The following is a 19,966-nucleotide window of genomic DNA, read 5'->3' on the forward strand; positions in this document are numbered from 1 at the left end:
GAAAATCATTTGTGTGAACACTACGGATGTTTCCAGAAGCCATTCCTGGGAAAAAGCCACCCTGGTGGTCCCTCCTAGAATGTCCTCAGGACCTTGAAGACATTGTTCTTTTTTTTTAAATTTTTTAAAATTTTTTTTTTTTTAAGATTTTTATTGGGGAATTGGGGGGATGGGAACAGTGCTGGGGAATTGGGGAAAGGGGAACAGACAAGTTGCTGTCGTTTTTTTTTTTGTTCTTCAATCTAGTTGTGGAGGACGTTGCTTCACTGACCCAAGTTGGCACCATCATTGCACTCTTCCTGGGCGAGGCAGATCAGTCGCCGGCTTCTGGACGGCCGCTCACTGCGGCTGCTGGCCACTCATGCTGGCTGCTGGCCACACACGGTAGCCCATGGCAATCCACTGCCACAGGGACTGCAGCCCACGCCGTCGCCAGTGACTCACGGCAGCCCAGCTCCAGGTTGAGCTGTTGTTCAGCATCTTAGCTGCAGAGGGCAGTGTCACTGGCCCTTATGAAGACATTGTTCTTGACCTTAAAAGTAAACAAACACAGCATGTACTTCCTGCCCCCAAATTTGACTCCTTGGCTTTGTAGTGTGGTAGCTGCCTTGTGTCTGTTAGGTTGAGTCTGTCTTGCGGTGGAAATCAACAGTGGTGAGCCTTAAGTCCTTTTTCTGAGACACAACTGATCACTTGGAGCTTCTCATCTGAGGAGGATAATCTGACTCATTTTTCCCTCAATGAAGTGCTGTATCCCTGCTCATCGAAGCCCATTTACTGGCAATTTCACAGTGAGCTGGGCTCTTCCCGATTACCTATAAATCTCACCCAGCCTGGTCCTTAGTGCCAACTCCGGTGGCACAGCCTCTCAGGCTGCAGAAACACTTATTTCCTTTTTCAAAATGAGCTCTCTTATCCATGACGAAGCCTTCCCTCATTCCTTGGTGGCTCCAAAGCTGCGTTTCCAATGCAGAGGCTGTTAGCAAATGGAAACGCCTAGTACCTTCTGTTTCTGGTTCCCGTGGCCATTCCCCCCCCACGTAACCTCTGTGCTCATTAGCCAGCTTTACGGCCTCGCAGCAGAAACCACAGTGTCCTGTCCCCATAGGTTGTAGCCCCCACCTTCCACTGGCATTTATCCTGCTGGCCTTTCCTTCTTGGGTCTCTTGGAGCCTGTGTGGATGGCAGCCTCACGTTTTCTCACAGCTGCTCACTTTCCTGCTTCCTCTTCCTCAGTCAAGTCCAAGGCGGATATGTTGTTGCTGGGACACGGCCATGGCCGCGTGCTCCCCCACCCTGCGGCGCCCTGCCCTCGCTGCCTGTCTTTCCCTCCGCGTGTGGTGGTTCTGTGTTTGTGCCTATTCTGGCCCCTAGGGACCCGTTCTACATGTGATGTTCCCTCCCCGGGGCAGGGTTTCTGCCTTGAGTAACCCAGCTCACCTCTCTGCTTAGTCATGCAGACTTCCCCGCCTGAGAGATTGCTTCACCTACAGTATATAAGAGCTTTGGACCTAGTTCTTTGTCCTGCTTGGGTTTACTTAGGACTTGGTGTTCTCTCAGGACGGGATGCCGCACATGCTCATTTTCACATTGTCACCTCCCCAGCCTTCTCAGAAGAAGACGAGTTACGCATGGCGTTAGATGTTTATTTCCAGGGCAGTGGTTTGCCAGGGAGCTCTTCTCTGGAGGTGGCTCAGAGCGCACCTGGACAGCCTCAGGGGGACTGGGTTTGTGGAGGATAGGACTTGAGCGTGGCCATGATTTCTGCCTCAAACTCACATGGAGCAGTATTCTCACCTGAACATTCCAGCCTGCAGACACTGTGCTCCTGGGGGGAAACCTAAGCTTAGTGAAGTAGAGGGAAATGGGGGGATCTGACAGCTTTCCGCAGCAGGAACCCCAGCCTGCCAACGCAGAGTGAGCTGTGGTGCTGTGTGACTTTGCGGTAGGGGTGCTGTAGGAGGGGTCTAGACCCAGGGCGGGGCGGAGACCTGGATGGGGGATGGGGGGCCCTTCTGCCTGTGTGTGTGTGTGTCTGTGCCTTGCAGGTAGAGCAGGAAGGAACCAGCTACCGTTTTAACAAGCACCTTTGATGACATGTGTGTTAAGTTGAATTATATGGAATTGTAGTTTTGTTAGGCCAGAAATGGCCCAATATCAACAGTTTCATATGGTTCAAACTAATAATTAACAGAAGCCACACACAGCAGTTCTGAGCTGGTTTTTTTTTTTTTTTTTTTTTTTTTTTTTTTTTGTTTTTTGTGGGCACCGCTCTTCGTTACACAAGTTAGGGCAGGTTTAGCAGGGGGTGACCAGGAGGGTGACAGGGGACATGGAAGGAACCCCAGGGGGTTATTTCAGCCAAGTGGGGATTTGCAGGACTGTTAGCTAGCTTCACGTCTCTCCAACACTGTCTGTCGTGTGTCAGCAAGCCTAGGCTCGGCTTACGTTCTACCATCCAGGAGTGGGGCCGGGGGAATGAGGAGGAATTACCTGCGTCTGACTAAGCTGTCCAGGGATGGGAGGCTCCCGCAAGGGGCACTGGGCTCCATGGCATCCAGGTGTGGTGCCCAGGGAGAGGCTAAAGGGCTGCGGGCAAGGCTGGAGTGGGGAGGCAGGGCTACTCCTGGCTCCAATGACTGTCTGTCAGGGGCTGTATGCAGATGGGACCTTGACTTAGGGTGGGGGGGTGTTTGGATTTGGTTTTTAAGAGAGAAATATAGACTGTTTCCCTTCATGCTTCAAATATTTAAGAACCTAGTTCCTAGGCACACCTGAGGGTACCTCGTTCTAGGTATTCAGTACAGCAGATGAGCTGAAAACTGTGATGGGGTGGAGCTGGTGGGAGGTGGAGTTAAGATGAGGGGCTGCTGCCCCTGACTCAGGCCCACCCACACTGCTCTTAGAAGGAGAGGCTGGCCTCGTCGCTGTCCTGCCACCACCTCTGTTCCCAGGTGTGTTTGCAGGAGCCTTATTTCCCACAGAGCCTGAGGCATGGCTGGTGTGATGGGAACCAAGGTGTACCCTGGGAGTCGGCCAGCTGGCCGTGACCCTGAAAATCCCGGACACTCGGAAGGTGTATAATTGTGCTTCTTTTAACTGGGGGGTGAGAAGACGGGCGGTGTCCCTGTCATGTGACACAGTGTGACCAGAAGTAATTCCTGGTCCTGTCTGTGCTGTGGGCTCACCTGGCTGGTGCTGTGGGCTGGTCCCCCTCTTGCTCTGACTGGGGGGCTGGCTCAGACCCCCAGACGCCACCTGGTGGCCTCACGGGATGCCTGTGGGCTGATTGTCTGTTCTCTGCACCAGGGCTCCGCTCTCTGGAGAAAGGAACGGGCCATCGGGGGCCGGTCAGAGTTGCCGGTTAGAGCTGGCCTTTGTCACCTCGTAAGGCCCTTCCTGGAGCTGCCCCTTCCTTTCCTTCTCCTTGGGATGTGACCCACAGTGCCCTGGCCAGAGTCTCCTTTTCCACGTGCCGTCACAGGCTCCGTTCCTGCCTCATCACTTGGAAGTTGGTGTAGGAGCCGAGGCAGAAAACTTGCTGCTTCACCCATCACTGTCTTCATAGGTGCTCAGCCTCGCAGGATTCTCCTCCACACGTGTAGCTTATCCGCATTCACCTTTAAATATAAAACTAACGTGATATTCCCGAGGGCAGTTCGAGGACATCAAGCTCCCAAGATTCCCTCTCCTGCTCTGTCTAGTTTGCTTTCTGTCCTGTTGTATTGAACTCACTCACACACTTGTGGTCATACCAGGCTGTACCAGGTGCTGTGTGACATTGGGTATGGCCCCTTCCCATCAAGGACTTAGTGAGAAGACTTGTGAATCTTGTTTGTGTCTGAGGTGCCTAGAGGGACTCAGGAGGCGGGGAAGCCTGTTTTCTGTTGGGGGAGGGAAGGGAAGGTCTCTCAGAAGAGATGCAGGTTATGCGGGTCTAGAGAGACCGGAAGGTGCCTAAGAGCGTGCGAAGCGGGGTGGACGGTCCAGGAAGGGACACCAGTTTATGCAGACACAAGGTGTCCGGGAGGTGATCGGGGATCCCTCTGATAAGAGTGGAATTGTAGGAGGAGGTGATGTTGTGGGAGACCCTGAGTTGGTACTGGGATTCAAGCTCTTCCCCCTTTAGTTGGAGAGCCCAGGAGGGTGTGGCACCTTGCTCCAGGGAGCTGTGGGCTTAGATCGGGGCTCCAGGAAGTGTTTGTGGAGTGCTATGGGATTGGTGATGACTGCTTTGAGGTGCTTGCCTCTTAACAGTGAAACCCTGGAGTGGCAGTGCAGGAATAAGCCTAGAAAAGTGTTTGGGGACCGGTGGCATTGCAGGCGCCCGGGGCAGTGGTCTGACTACTGCCCTCCCTCAGTCCTGCTGGTGAAGGAGGGGGACTCAGAGCCCTCCCCTCTGGCTGACCGTTCTTACTGTGTTTTGTGGACCTTTGTGAGGAGAGGGGCCCAAGGGGCAAGTGGGTTGCCGAACTGAGGATGTTTTTGTCCTTCATCATTGCATCGTCCTTGCTCAGCTTGTAGAAATTATGTTGAAAAGTAAGGAAGTTTCAGGCCTTAGAAAATCACTAGCTCTTTGTCATTCATAATTATTGCAAACATTGAATAAATAATAGTTTACAGGGTTTTTCTGTGCATTCTAATTTAGCCCTTAGTGAATGAGATAGTAGCATATTTTTCCATTTTGAAGATGAGGAAACAGACTTAGAAGGACTCACCGAGGCACAGAGGCAGCAGATGGCAGGGAACCTGTCTGCTGGGTCCCAGTCCTGTGCTGGGTGTCACATGTTCTGCTCCTGCAGCTTTCCCTCGTTGGGCTGCCGAGTGACCCTGTTCTTTGAGCAGGGAGAGGCTCACTTCTCCGCCCATGGAGATGTCATCCTATGGCAGAGCTGTGTGCAGGGTCAGGGAGTTGTGGAGCTGCTTAGACCGGCTTGCTAGGACAGCAGCTCTGCCCCAGAAGTGGGGTTCACGTTGGGCATGTGACTGGGCCCCCCGAGTGTGCTCCCTTGTATGTAAAACTGGTGGCATCAGGATCTGATAGGTGCTCGGCCCGTGTTGGCACTCCCGGGCTGGCCCTTCCTCTGGCTCAGCAGTGCCTGTGGCCTGGCAGGAGGTGGAGACTGCACAGCTGCCGTGCTTGGTCCCAGGCCTGGGGGTTGCTGTGTTTCGAGAACTGGTTTTGCTAACTGTAGCTGGCCTGTCGTGGTCACTAAGGCATGCTCTTCCTGTGACAACGTGTCTGCGCTGCTCTGTTCTAGGCCACAGGCTGAACATCACGGCTGAGAATGACTGCCGTCGGCTGCACTGCTCCCTGAGAGACCTGAGCTCGCTGCTGCAGGCCGTCGGCCGCCTGGCCGAGTACTTCATCGGAGACGTGTTTGCTGCACGCTTCAGCGACGCCCACACAGTCGTGGAGAGGTAGGCTGGCTGCCATTCCCCCTACGTGCGGGAGGGGCAGTGCGTTCCCACCAGCCTCTGCCTGGCGCCAGGTAAACCGAGGCTCTGCACCTGCAACGTGAACACGGAGCAGTGAACATGGAGCAGTCGATCCCTTGACCCCTGAGGCTCCTTACCGGTAACGTGGAGCAGGGAGTCTCTGTAGGTTTACTGGGAGAATTAATAGGATGAGGCACTTGGTACCAGGCCTGGTGTGGAGCAGACAATAAATAAATACAGCTGTTATTTTGTTGAAGGTCTTGTATGTGATGTAAAAAGACAGGATTAGTCAGAGAAGAGCAGGTGAGGTCTCTGCTGATGGGATAAAGAGACATTAGGAAGGCCTATTAATTAATAAAAGGACCAAGAAGCAGGTAACAGGCAGCTGGATGTCAGAGGTAGGGCTTTCCCTGTCCTAATAGGACTGTTTTTTCTCATCCTGTCCGGGTCTCAAGGAGGTAAAGCTGGGCAGCCTCCCAGCCTGACCGGAGAGGGGTCCCCAACCGCTCTACCACCAAACCGCTCTTGTGACTTCCTCTCCTTGGGTCCCTCGTAGGGTTGGCAGCTGCATTTGTTGGGGACCATTTCATGCTCCCTAGTCTGCCCCTCCACCCTCAACTCACATGCTTAAAAAAATCATGCACTTAAAATGGAAGTGATGGGTGGTTCAGGCCTTTCATGGTAACGGTTGAGTTCATTGGATCAATACTGGGTGGATGTGGGTCAAGACCAAGGTACCTGGTGCTTTCCCGGCCTAGTAGCCGCGTCACTGGGAACACTGAAGGGGACACCGAGCCCCAGGCCTAGTCACTTGCCTACCAGGTTTTTATTTAATGGTTCTTAGCTTCGAATCAGAGATAACTAAGAGTTTTAAATGACTCTTTAAAAATCAGATTAATATCAATTATAAAAGCGGCCTGTAGTAGGAAATTTTCAAAGTGGTTTTGCACCTTTCATCTATACCAGGGGTCGGCAAACTGCGGTTCACAAGCCACATGCGGCTCTTTGGGTACGTTCCATCTCAAAAGTTTGTCAGCCCCTGGGCCGGCCAAGTGACTTAGTTGTTTAAGAGCTCGCTCAAGAGTTTGAGCTTTGAGCAACAGCGGTTCGATGCCCAGCCTGAGCTGAGTTGCTAACAGATGGCAGGATGGCTCAGCTTAAAAAAAAAAAAAAAAGTTTGCCAACCCCTGATCTATACTTTGAGGGACAGGTATTGTCACTTTACCTGCAAGTAAGTGGGGCCTAGAGACGCTGAGCACTGTGGATGGGTCACACAGCTCCTGAGACAGAGCTTGCGGACTAACCACCTCCTGAGTCCAGTGCTGTGCTCTTTGCTTCCAGACCTTAGTGCAGAAAGGTGTGTGTGTGAGGACCTGGGAAGTAACAGCTCGAGGTCTCTGCACTGCCTCGGTCTGCAGGACCAGCACTTAAAGATTCTCAGCTATTATATTTTTGTCTTCAGTTTAGAATGAAGTGTGAGAGAAGGTGCCACGTGAGCTTAATAGCCAGTCTGTTCAGCAGTGTTTTCACCTACAGGTTCCAGGAAACCAACCTGGCATTTATACTGCTAACCACAGAAACATTAAGAGACACGTTATGAAGTCCATTTTCAATGTGGACGAGCCGCAGAGTGTAAAAACAGAGTGTAACGCCATCATGTGTGATGCCACGTGTGTGAGGCCCCAAGAGGAGTCAGATTTATAGGGACAGAAAATAGATGGTGGGTACAAGGGCCAGGGGTGGGGTAGGGAGAGTTTTATTATCTAATGGGTATAGAGTTTCAGTTTTATAGGGTGAAATGGATAGTAGTGATGACTGCACATTATGAATATACTTAGTGCTTATTGTATAAACATAAAGAATGGGGAGCAGTTTGAAGAGTTGAACCCCAGGGCACGTTGCTGTTCTTCTTCCTGAGTAACTGTTTAGATTTCTACTATATTAATAGTTACCACCACCACCACCGCCCCCTTCCTAGGATTTCAGACTGGGACCCTTGGCTCTCTGACCCTTATCTTCTTGACTGAGTGGAAACGCCCCAGTCTGACTAATTTGTGGCCCAAGCTTGCAGTTTTATAGTAAAGCCCTCCTCTCCCTGCATTGGAGAGGAGCATTCCCAGAGGAGGGTCCACACATCAGAGTCCCGGGTGCTTTTCACAGATGTGTATTTCCCACTCCTCCTCACAACTAGAAGTCGGTCTGTGGGGTAGGAGGAGGGAGTTGGTACTTGTCACACGTTCCCCAGGCGATTCCCATGCTCAGTGAAGCTCGAGGGCCCCTCACCACTGGACTGAGGGAGAACACGCCGTCTTCCCTGGCACCCGTCTCAGGCCTGCTTGTGGGTTTGCTCACCGAGTGGGCACAGAGGGAGCTTGGCCAGGTCTCCGGTTTCCCCCTGGCTCAGGAAGGACTGTCTGTCTGTCTGTCTCTGAGGAAAGAGGCGCTTTCCATTCGCCAGTACAGATGGCCATTAGTCACTGTATTTAAGGCTCGTTTGTGTCCAGCGAGCCCTTGGGCAACAGGGGGCTCAGCAGCTGGCTTCTGAGAGACTTGTGCTTGAAATGAAAACACCTCGATTTATTCTAGAGACTTTTGCTCCCTTCCCGCCCCCCCCCCCCGCCCCAATATTTTATCATGAACATTTTCAAATCTTCAGCAAAGTGGAAAAATTATACAGGCCATACCCATATACTTATCTCCTAGATTCTACAGTGCTGTATTTTCTTTGTCATATAGATCTACCCACCTGAAACATTTACTTTAAAAAAAAAATTTTTATTGTAAAATACACTTCTAAAATTTCTATCTTAATTATTTTTATTGTATATATATTATATTACATCATAGGATAGTCTCTGTGTTGGATATTTATATTGTTTTCAAAAATTTTTGCTACTGCAAGTAATACTTTCATTGGTACCTTTGTATATCAGTCTTTATGCACTTCTCAGATTGTATCTCTGGGATGAAATTGGAGGTCCAGCCTTTATTCTGGGACCTCTGTTGGCACCGTGCCTCTTGTCTTACTTGAGTCTGAAGCTTAGTGTTTTTTCTCACCTGCTTCTCTGCCGACAGATTGGTCAAAGTCACTCTGTATGGATCTCAGATCAAGTTGTACAACATTGAGACTGCTGTGCCGTCTGTGCTGAAACCTGACCTCATCGATGTGTAAGTAGTTAGATGCTTGTGGCTTCTCGGGAGAAAGCTTGTCCTCCAGCCCCAGATAATAGTACAAATAAAGGGGGATAGCAGTGGCTGCCATGAGAAAACTCCCACCTCCAGACCTAGAAGCGGGAGATTGTTTGGTGGAATTCCCGGGCCGGGGTGGTCAGAGTGAGTGGGCCCCATCAGGAAGCTGAGCGCTGGGAACGGAGGGTCCACGGAGCGGGCATTTTAGGAGGGTAGGATGGCACAGGCCAGGGCAGGTGGGGAGGTGATGCCCATCGGGGGCTGGGAGGTGAGACTGCACAGGTGGGTGGGAGCCAGAGTGGGAGCACCATGAAGGCTGTGGATCTGATCCTAGAACAGTGACTGGGACTGTGGTGCAGAGAATGACATGGGGACACAGTCCCTCGTAGGCTCTGATGGAGAGGCTGGCACAAGGCCCAGGTGGCCACACAGGAAACAGGGTATCCAGGGACCACACTTTGGGAGACTGTGTAGATGATTCGAAGCCAACAGGAAAGTGACACATGGGCTAGAGGAATGGAGACTGGACATGGGGCCATAGCTCAGAGGTCACACTGCCTTCTGGGCCTGCTCTCAACTAGAGCAGGGTTTGGCCAACGGTGGCCTATGCCACACCTGGCCCATGGCCAGCTTTTGTAAATAAAGTTATTGGCATACAGCCATGCCCACTCATGTGCATATTGTCTGTGCTGCTTTTGCACTGTAATGGGAAAGAGTATGGCCTGCAAAGCTCAAAATATTTACACTGTTTTTATAGGAAAAATCTGCTGACCCCTGTTCTGGAGTGTTCTCGAGCTGCAAATTAGATAAATGATATAAAGAGAATCTTTTTTCACTATGGTGGTTTACATGTTGGAAACCTTTCTTTTTGAGAATTTAAAGAAAGCTGTGAAGCTTCTCTTGAGAAAGATGCTAATTTGCCCATAAACACAATCCCTTTCACATGATGTCAGGAAGCTCTAGAGCCCATCCCTTCGGCCTTAAGGAACTCGGTCAGTTTGATGGATTGACAGAAATTCTGTGCCTGTGAAGGAGACTTTTATGTCCTCCCTCTTTCCTTTGTGCTCAGATCCTAAATGAAGGGTAAAATGGTCACTGGATTCTAAGTACAGAATACAAAATACCTGCCTGGTTGCGATGGAGTTTAAACTCTCAATATCTATATTTTTTTACCTTAAGGCACTTAGTACCTTTTCTTACCTAACTTTTTTTTTTTTTTTAAAGATTTTTATTGGGGAATTGGGGGGACGGGAACAGTGCAGGGGAATTGGGGGAAGGGGAACAGACAAGTTGCTGTCATTTTGTTCTTCAATCTAGTTGTGGAGGATGTTGCTTCACTGGCCCAAGTTGGTATCATCATTGCACTCTTCTCTGGCGAGGCAGATCAGTCGCCGGCTTCTGGACGGCCGCTCACTGCGGCTGCTGGCCGCTCACGCTAGCTGCTGGCCACACACGGTAGCCCATGGCAATCCACTGCCACAGGGACTGCAGCCCACGCCGTCGCTGGCGACTCATGGCAGCCCAGCTCGAGGTTGAGCTGTTGTTCAGCATCTTAGCTGTGGAGGGCAGTGTCACTGGCCCTCATATGTGGGATCCGAACCGGGGCCCTCTGGCATCCCAAGCGAGTTCTCAACCATCGCGCCACTCGGCCGGCCCTTACCTAACTTTTTATTTTGAAAAAGTTCAGAGCTATAGAAAAGGGGGAAAATAAATGAACACCCTTATACCCTTAGGCTAGACTCATCGATCATAAATATTTTGCCACATTTGCTCGTTTCTTGTGCTTTTTCTCTGTGTATATACATACATACATACATACATACATACATACATACATTTTTGTGTGTGTGAACTTTGAAAATAAATTGCAGACAATATGTTACTTCACCAATAAATTCTTTAGCATGTATCTCCTAGCAACAAGGTCATCCTCCTATGTAACCATAATACCATTATCAACACTCAGAAATTTTCATGGATACAGCTATATCACCTAGTATTTTTGAGAGAGAAAAAACACACATTTCCATATTCAAATTTTCCCAATTGTTCCAGGAATGTCCTTTATACATATATACATATGTATATATTTGGATCCAAAGCCTAACTACTGATGAATCACAGATTAAATTTGTCCCTTAAAATCTAGAACAGCTCTCCCAGTTGTGCACGTTGCAGGGAAGAGGACTGGGAAAAGGGAGGGTTAGAGAGAGACAGACTGACCTTTTGGAGATCCACCCCTTAAATTTTTCTTTTAAAAGCAATCTTAAAAATCCGGGTTTGTCCATTTGTTTTTCTCCCGTGATATTAGAAGCATTTTTAGAGAGAAGACTGCATAGGGGGTGGTGTGTCCTTTTCTTGCATCATGTCTGGAGGCACTTGAGATCACTTTGCCCTGTGAGTGGTGATGCTAAGTTTGATTTTAAAGTGGGGCCTGTGTACGTCCCAGCTTTGTCTACTGAAAGGTTCTGGAAGCGGTGACACCTGGTAGCAGTGCCACCCAAGTACCCAGGCTCTTGGTTTCTAAAGGACAGTCTCCACTGAAAGGCACCAGGGCTTCTCGAGAAATGCTCTGAGGTTGGGGCAGGAAGGAAGGCAGTGCTCAGTGAATGGTAGGAACATGGAAAGGACGCAGGAACCAGCCTGAGGGGTTTTCCTGGCCAGAGTTGACAAGTTGACCATCAAGAAAGAATAAGGATGAGAATGGATTATAACATTGAATATAAGAATCCATGCATCCCTAGTGATTGACCAAAGATGGGGGAGGAAAGCTCTTTTTTACAGAAGAATGCCAGCTAATGAATGGAAAAGGAAAGGTGGAATTAGAAAAATCACCAGTGTACAATCACCAGTTCAATAATGATTTAGGCAGGCATCCTCAGTGGGTGACAAAACCATGGATGTTTGTTGGGGAACAGTATATTTATATAGTCTCCGCATATCACCCCACCAATTATTATAGGAAAGGGAGAAATTACATTTAGGTTTATTAGGAGGTCTGGTGTTTGTAAGCTCTGAGACAGCTGCCCCACTTTGTTTAAGATGTGCTAGCCTTGATGAATTATGAGCTTTTATGATGTGTATTTTGTCGCGTGTGTGATGTAGCACAAAATTGGCATAAACCAAATAGTGTTCGCCATCTCTGGGGCTGCCCCATAACCAGATACAATCCATTGTGTGCTGGAGGCTGAAACTGGGGAACTTACAGCAAAGCTTGTTGATAAAGCGGTAGTTCCTGATCTGCAGCTATGACTGTTACAGTTTTACTCATTCTAAAGTCAGCTCATTGTCACCTAAGTTCTGTGGTTCTGTTTATTATTTATCATTTTATTGGGGGAGTCCCCGTGTGTCACAGAGAGATGGAATAAGATCTGAGAGACATTTGCTACCTGCCCTCTGGGTTCTAGGCAATGGTGGCAATGTGTAGCTGATGAGTTTCAGTTTTTAGGTCCTGCGTGAGCAGGTTAATGACTTCCATGCTGTTGGACAGATCCTGGAACAGTCAGTGCAGCGGGTGGCATTCTCACCACCTGTGGCAACACGGTGACGCTACCACCTGCTGACCGAGATCTCTGAAGGCGCCCTCTCTTCTCCCCGCAGACACGCCCAGTCCCTGGCCGCACTGCAGGCGTACTCACACTGGTTGGCACAGTACTGCAGTGACACCCGTCGGCAGAACACGCAGCAGTTTGTCACGCTCATCTCCACGACCATGGATGCCGTCACACCCCTGATCAGCACCAAGGTCTGGACAGCCAGGCTGCCCCTTTCTCTTCCTCTGCCTGTGCCTCTGTCCTCGTGCCGCTTACTGTACAGCCGAAAGCTGACGTAGCGTTAGACGCGTGATTCTTACCACCGGGGGACAAACTGTGTGTCGTTTCATGCTCTTCTTTGGTTGTAGTCCACATAAATGCACATGGACCTTGATGTTTTTAGTTCTCTGAGTCCTATATGAATATGTGCTTATTGTGAAAAGTAGACTACGGTTCAGATTTATAGACTGGAAAGCTCTGGTGCCCATTAACCCCTTCCTCCCAAACCTTCTTCCCGTGGAAGCACTGTCAGCGGGTGTGTTATCCTTCAGACGTCTTTCCCTCTTGACACATGTCACTGAAAGCTGGCAGATGCCTGGAGATACGGATTCCTTTGCCTAACAGTGTGCTTTGGCATCCTTCACATGCATAGAGCAGCTTTGGTTTTGTAAACTGCCCCCTGCGGCTCTGCAGTGGGGATGGATTATAAGACTTGTGATAATGGAGATTGGACCCTTGTAGGTGGGTTCCTGGAAGGGGAACTGCTGGGCATAAAGGCTGTGTACATGGAAACTTCCATAGGTTCTAGGGAGTCATCCTTCAGGAAGACACCAATTTATATTACCAAAGTGTCTATAATAGATTCTCATTTCTCTGTTTTATAGTTGTAATCACACATAGCATTTTGTGCCACTGTTAACAGGATAATGGACTGTTTCTATAGCTTTCTGTTGTGTTTAACATTGTAATTGGTAAATGAGTTATGATATCCCATGGGGGAGGGTGTTTCATCATTTCCCTAGCCTCTGCTGGGTTTTTAAGTAGCTGCCACTTGGAAAAAGGTCATTACAAATATTTCCAAAATGTGTGTGTTCATAAACGTTACTTTCTCCTTTTAGGTAATTCCCTTAGAATCAGTGGGATTGTAGAGTTAAAGGTTACGGATATTTCGTGCTCCAAGGGAATGGTAGTGTTTCTTTCCTAAACAAGTCTCCGTGCCCCTGAGTCTTTTGTGTGCTGTCTTCACCATGGTCTCACAGTGTAAAGTCTTGTCGGTAGGAAGTTCTCTCCTCTGCTCATGTGAAAAGGATAGAACAGCGCTTGAATCACATATTTTTAAAGATTTTATTGGGGAATTGGGGGAGGGGACCAGCCAAGTTGTTGTTCTTCAGTCTCCGTTGTGGAGGGTGCCAGTCGCCATATGGCTTTCCGTTGGCAGCTTGAGGTCTCTAAGCTCAAGGTGCCGAGTTCGGTCTTAGTTGTGGGTGGGCATAACCCACCATCGAACAGGCAATCTTGTTGTTATATCAGCTGAGCCATCCTGCCACCTGTTGGCAGCTCAGCGACAGCTCAGCTCGGGGTACAGCATCACTGGCCCATGTGGGAATCAAACCGGCGGCCCTGTTGCTCAGAGCTCGCGCTCTTAAGCCAACTCTTAACCAAGTGAGCCCTTGGCCTGCCCTTGAATCACGTTTTTTTTTTTTTTAAAAGATTTTTTTTGGAGAATTGGAGGAAGGGGAACAGACAAGTTGCTATCCTTTTGTTCTTCAGTCTAGTTGTGGAGGACACTGCTTCACTGGCCCAAGTTAGTACCATCATTGCACTCTTCCTGGGCGAGGCAGATCAGTCGCTGGCTTCTGGACGGCCGCTCACCGCGGCTGCTGGGTACACATGGTAGCCCATGGCAACCCACTACAGCAGGGGCCTACACCGTCGCCGGGGACTCACGGCAGCCCAGCTCCAGGTTGAGCTGTTGTTCAGCATCTTAGCTGTAGAGGGCAGTGTTACTGGCCCTTGTATGTGGGATCCGAACCGGGACTCTCTGGCGTCCCAAGCCAGCTCTTAACCAACGTGCCTCTTGGCCGGCCCTGAATCACGTTTTTGATTGTCACGTTGAGTGAAAGCAGTGGGAGAGCCTGGAGACGGATGGAGTGCAGAGGCGGGGTGGGGAGGTCTTGTTTGCTTGGAGTAGAGGGGTGAGGTGAATGCTTTGCCAGGGAGGTTGGCATGTACTATAAGAGCTGACGGAACCACTATAGATTGTTAGGCTGAGAAGTGACTGGGTTCAAAGATGCCGGTGACTGAACAGGAGGAACTGGAGGTGGTGGTCCGGCTGGCGGGAGGAGCTGTGGACAAGGCAGAGAACAGGATGCCTTTTGGACGGGAGTCACCACAGAAAAGCGCCATTGAGAGAGAGCCTGCGCAGTGTGACTTGACAGCCAAGAATCACGTTGAACTTGTGACTGCCTCATCAGAGACTTCTCACGCCAGTCTCTTGGGGGTGCAGAGAGCTGACGTGTCCTCTTCCCCTTCAGGTCCAGGACAAGCTGCTGCTCTCCGCGTGCCACCTCCTGGTGTCCCTGGCTACCACTGTGAGGCCCGTCTTCCTGATTAGCATCCCCGCAGTGCAGAAACTGTTCAACAGGATCACTGACGCCTCTGCCCAGCGCCTGGTTGATAAGGTGAGGCCCTGGCATCACCCTGGGGTCACCAGAGCTGTGGCTCGTCCTTGGGGAAGCTGAGGAGGAGAGCCTGGCCTTGCTTTTTGCACTCGGCGCTTACAGGCCATGCCGACATAGATGGCTTCCTTAAGGTGCGGCACTGAGCAGCCTAAGCGCCCTCCTGTGCTGCCTCCTGATGTGGACGGCCAGTGTGTTGATTCAGACATGAGACGTTCTCCCGGTATGCACAGGGGCTGTGCTGCTGTGAGAGCTGGCAGTGTGGCTGCTATTTTGTGAGTTGTCCTGGGAGGCTCAGGCTAGAAGCTCAGAAACAATCCAAACAGGCCTGGGGCAGGAGGGAAGCCTAGACAGTCACTCTGAGCACCTGGCTGGGATTGTACGGCTGCTGACCTGGTGCTGGGCACACAGATCGGAAGGGAGTCTTCTACCAGCGCTGCTCTGAGTAGCCCCTCAGGGTGTCAGAGCCAGCCATGCAGGATGGTTAGAGGCAGTGGCTGCCATGTCCCCCTGCTGCTGCAGGTATGAGGTGACAGGGGAAGTGATGGTGCCAGGACTTTCCTTCCTGGGTTGCCTGAGAGTTGAACCAAAGCCCCAGGTCCAGGTTTTAAGAAAGGAGCCTGGGTCCCAAGCTCCATTGTGACTCCCTGTTCTCTGCTGCCCTTGAACTTGTTTCAGTAATGCCAGGGGGTCTCTTCCAGGCTCAGGTGTTGCTGTGCCGAGCCCTCTCGAACATCCTGCTGCTCCCGTGGCCAAACCTCCCCGAGAACGAGCAGCAGTGGCCCGTGCGCTCCATCAACCACACCAGCCTCATCTCCGCGCTCTCCCGGGACTATCGCAACCTGAAACCTAATGCTGTTGCCTCCCAGAGGAAGATGCCACTGGATGATAGTAAGTGGCCGCCAGGCAGGGACATCAGAGAGCTGACAGGGCCGCTGTTCTCTTGCTTTGTGGTAGCTGAGATTTGTACCCGAAGCTCATGAGGTGAATGAATTCCCTGTCCAGTCACTCGACTGCCCAGGGGAAGAGTCACCCTGGGGAGACCCCACTTAGCTATGGGGTTCAGTGAGCTCATCAGTAGGGCCTGTTTCCTGAGCGCAGGACGCCTCTTCTCGTATTTTAAATATACAAAATAATATTTTGAATAGTGCTTATTCAAAGCACTATTGATGGTGCCTTCTGTGGATAAAACCCCATAGAGATGACTGATCTGTTTTAGATACTTGTACAAGCAAGCGAAGCAGTTCACCTCTACACACTGGGGAGAAAAGAATTTAAAAATTATCTTTTGAAACATTTTAACCTTTCTCCAAATACAGATATTTCAGAGGCCTTGAAAGAGCTCGATATCTTCACAAATGGCACTTTAAGTTGATTGTTTATGTTAAAGAGGGAGGAAAAAATCGATCAGGAGCACTCAGTAGTCAAGTAGAAGGTATCAGATTTCTCTGAAAAATCTTCCTGAAAGATTAGATATATTTCTGAAATATCTCACAATAAGAAACTAATGGGACATTTATTGGATAATGTCATTTGTAGAATGTCAACAAAAATGCTTTGTGAAATGTTAGAAATAGTAATAAATACGCAACATTTTAAAAAAACATTACTTTTGTAATTAGGAACATTAACATATGCTTATTGTACAAAAATATTAGACTAGTATAAAGAAGAAAAAAGAAACTCTGAAATCTCACCAGTGTTAGTATTTTACAAAGTAACCAGTTTAACTGTCTTGGTTTCCTTTTCCTATATTTTAAACATTTTGTATAGTTACATTTGTGTAAGAATGGCTGATGTGCTGAGGGCGCACTGGCCTTGGCCACCTTCTGTCTGTCATCAGATCTCTGACTGTGCCAGCATCAGCCTTCACGGTCTGGTACTTGTCTAATCCCGAGTGCTTTACACTCAGTAATTCACTTAATTCTCCTATCAGCCTTATGAGTTGGGTATTGTGAATTATCCTGACTTGATCTGTGAGGAAACTGAGGTTCGAGAAGGTTAAGTAACTTGCCTAGGGGTGACATATAGTTACTGTGGAATGATGGTTTACAGAGTTTGTTTTCTTTTTTACTGTATCTTACATGTACTTGTATCAGTCAGCATAGGGTAAGTTATGCTGTGTAACAAACAATGCCGAAAGCTTAGTGGCCTAATGCAGGGAGAATTGTATTTCCTGTTAATCTATGTGTCAGCCTTGGGCAGGAGGGCCGGGTGGTCCTGCTCATTCCGGTCCCTGCAGGACCTGGCCTCTGGAGGGTTTGTTTCAGTGTGTGCTGTTCTGCATTGGGAAAAGCACCTGTGGTCGTGTAGTGGCTCGTAAAGCTCCCGCCTAGAAGTGGTCCTCACCATTTTTACTTGTATTCTGGTGGCCAGAGTGCATGGTGATATGACTGTGGCTTCACCTCAGAGGGGTGGAACGTGTGATGCCATCATGTGCTGGAAATGCGGGCTGAACAGCATGAGTGATTTCATTTCCACAGTGGATGGGATTAAAAACACAGTTAGCATTTGTGGAGCGTTTACTGCATGCCAGGCGCTGGGTTGAGAATGTTATACACATTATTTCACTTAGCCATCCCAGAGCCCTGTCTGGTGTATCTTATTATCCCCATCCTCCAACTGATGAAGTGAAGGCCTGGAAAGGTTTTTCTATCCCAACTTTAAACTCGGAAAAATTTTCAAACCTACAGAATAATTGGAAGAATAAGAAAATGAACAACTATGTATCTTGCACCAAGATTCACTGGTTGTTAATATTTTGCCACATTTGTGTTCTTCCCCACTCACATGTACTTTCTCTTTTCTTTTTTTAGGGGGGTGTGGGGAATTGGTGAAGGGGAACATTGTGTTTTTCCAGGACCCATCAGCTCCAAGTCAAGTTGTTGCCTTTCAGTCTTAGCTGTGGAGGGCGCAGCTCAGCTCCAAGTCCAGTCACTGCTTTCAATCTAGTAGCGGTGGGGCAGAGTCCACCATCCCATGCGGGAATCGAACCGGCAACCTTGTCGTTAGGAGCACGTACTCTCACCAGCTGAGCCATCCTGCCACCTGTTGGCAGCCCAGCAGCAGCTCAGCTCGGGTGCAGCTCACTGGCCAATGTGGGAATCGAACCGGCGACCCTGTTGCTCAGATCTCGTGCTCTTAACGAACTGAGCCACTGGGCCGGCCCCTGTACTCTTTCTTTTTAACTGAGCTACTGAAAGTAAGTTGCAGACATTGACACTTTATTGCTGAATATTTAACCTTTATCTTTGAAAACAAGATATCCTCTTATGTAACCAAAATACCATTAACACAACCAAGCGGTGTTACATTATTATGATGTCATTTAACATATAGACTTTTCCCCAGTCATTTCCATAATGTCCCTTTTTTGCTTTTTAAAAATCCAGCATACAATCAAGGATCATGTGTCCTATTTGGTTGCCAGATCTCTTTAATCTCTTTATATAGACAAGCGTTCCTGTTTCTTCTTTTTCATGATCTTGACATTTTTGAAGAGTCAGGCCTGGCTTCTTTGGTAGAAGGTCCCATATCTTGTTCTGTCTGATCGCTCCCTGCAGGTTTGGGTGGGAACACCCCCCAGGTGGTGTGTGCCTCCTGTCGCATGGCTTCTGTTTGTTCCGTTAGTGGTGATGCTCAGTGTGATCGCCTGCTTCAGGCGCTGTCTGCCGCTGTCCCCATTATAAAGGTGTCTTCACCCCCCAACCCCCGGGCCTGGCAGGTTTAAGTTGCTCAGTCAGGATCAAGAGGAGAGTTGGGGCAGGAGCCGGACGAGGGGCTGGAGGGCGTCAGACCCGTGCTCTTTCCCACCCCTTTGCCCTTTTTTCTTGGAAGCACTGTTTTTTTAAATTGCTTATCGTGGCCTAGCCTCTGGAAGTACCGTGATTTGCAGACCTGTGCTGTCACTACGTATTTAGTGGTGCTTTCCGTTTTTTACTTGTACACTTTGGTGAATAAATCTTGGTTCTCGTTCCAGTTTCTGTACACGTCAGAGGTCAAGATTTTGGTTTCTGATGCTTGGCCTTTCCCTAAATTGCTTTCCTTGTGCCTCGTGTATGTATTCTTAGGGAAAAGCCTGCCCCGATGCAGTTTCCTGGCTCGGAAAATCCCCGTGTTGTGGTCGTGTGAGTGACAGCTCTGTGATCAGCAGTGTGGGCGGGCAGGCCTGCCATTCACCCTCCAGCATCCCCGTGACCAGCCTTTCGTGGACCAGGCCTGTATGAGCCTCGCTTCTCTCATGCCCAGTCCTGTGAGTGAGGCCGTGTCATCTGTCCACTTCTTCACATGAGGAAACCGAGACTCAGAATCTAGCAGAGTCAGGAGTTAAACCTGATTCCTCCCACCTCCAAGCATGGACTCTCTCTCTGCTGCCCCCTTCTCTGGAAGCCGCCTCAGCCCCTAGAGGCTGCTGAGCTCGGGGGTCCAGGCGATCCAAAAAGAGCTGCCAGGCTGAGCCATGGCGGCTACTTGGGGAAGCTGTCTAAGGGGAAAAGCGCCCACCCTTGCTGGGGGATGATGGCAGCTTTCCTCTCCTGGACTTACTGGTACACCAGACACTGGGCTAGAATTACCCTGAACCTTGTCTCTGCCCCCCACAGCCACTGTGCAGGGGTGGGGCTGTCGGCCGGGCCCGGTGTGCTCACGAGGACCCTGCCCTGGGTGTAGGGCTGTCTGTGTCCTGTGAACTGTCTGGAGTCATCCAGGGAGCTCAGACGTTACGGTGCTGTTAGAAGTATAGATTGTCAGCAACATATAATATGGTATAATAACAAGAATTAAAAATATTGTCAGGCCACAGGCCCATTAAGCCCAGGATCGACCAGGCAGTTTATTCCTGGACACGTCAGCAGTAGATGTTGTCACACTCAAAGATAAAATAGCCCGTTATTTTACCAGCAAAATGAGTGTATTCGGGAATAGTGGAGAATTGCAATTGAGGACAAACAAACTGTAGTTGCTTGTTGGAATACCCATTTCTGGTCAAGATTTCTTTTCCATAAACCTGTAACTTTTCATGTCCAATTAGGTGATGGCCTCTCTTTTTTTTTCTACTTATTTTGGAATAATCATTTTAAGACAAAATTACTTTTTTTTTCCTTACCAAAAAATGCATCTCTGTTCCTC

The 19,966-nt window shown here is 49.4% G+C and overlaps 1 protein-coding gene across 1 annotated transcript in view; it reads left to right on the top strand.

Annotated features, from left to right (window-relative positions):
• The window catches only part of XPO6 (exportin 6), a 108,119-nt gene that overhangs the window by 76,571 nt on the left and 11,582 nt on the right, over positions 1-19,966 (top strand). The window contains exons 13-17 of the mRNA XM_019648687.1: positions 5,262-5,421; positions 8,515-8,607; positions 12,229-12,373; positions 14,696-14,842; positions 15,541-15,730. Coding sequence (XP_019504232.1) covers positions 5,262-5,421; positions 8,515-8,607; positions 12,229-12,373; positions 14,696-14,842; positions 15,541-15,730 — 735 coding nt within the window. The remainder of the gene's footprint in view (positions 1-5,261; positions 5,422-8,514; positions 8,608-12,228; positions 12,374-14,695; positions 14,843-15,540; positions 15,731-19,966) is intronic.

This window comes from Hipposideros armiger, unplaced genomic scaffold (assembly GCF_001890085.2).
Source record: "Hipposideros armiger isolate ML-2016 unplaced genomic scaffold, ASM189008v1 scaffold_126, whole genome shotgun sequence".
NCBI lineage: Eukaryota > Metazoa > Chordata > Mammalia > Chiroptera > Hipposideridae > Hipposideros > Hipposideros armiger.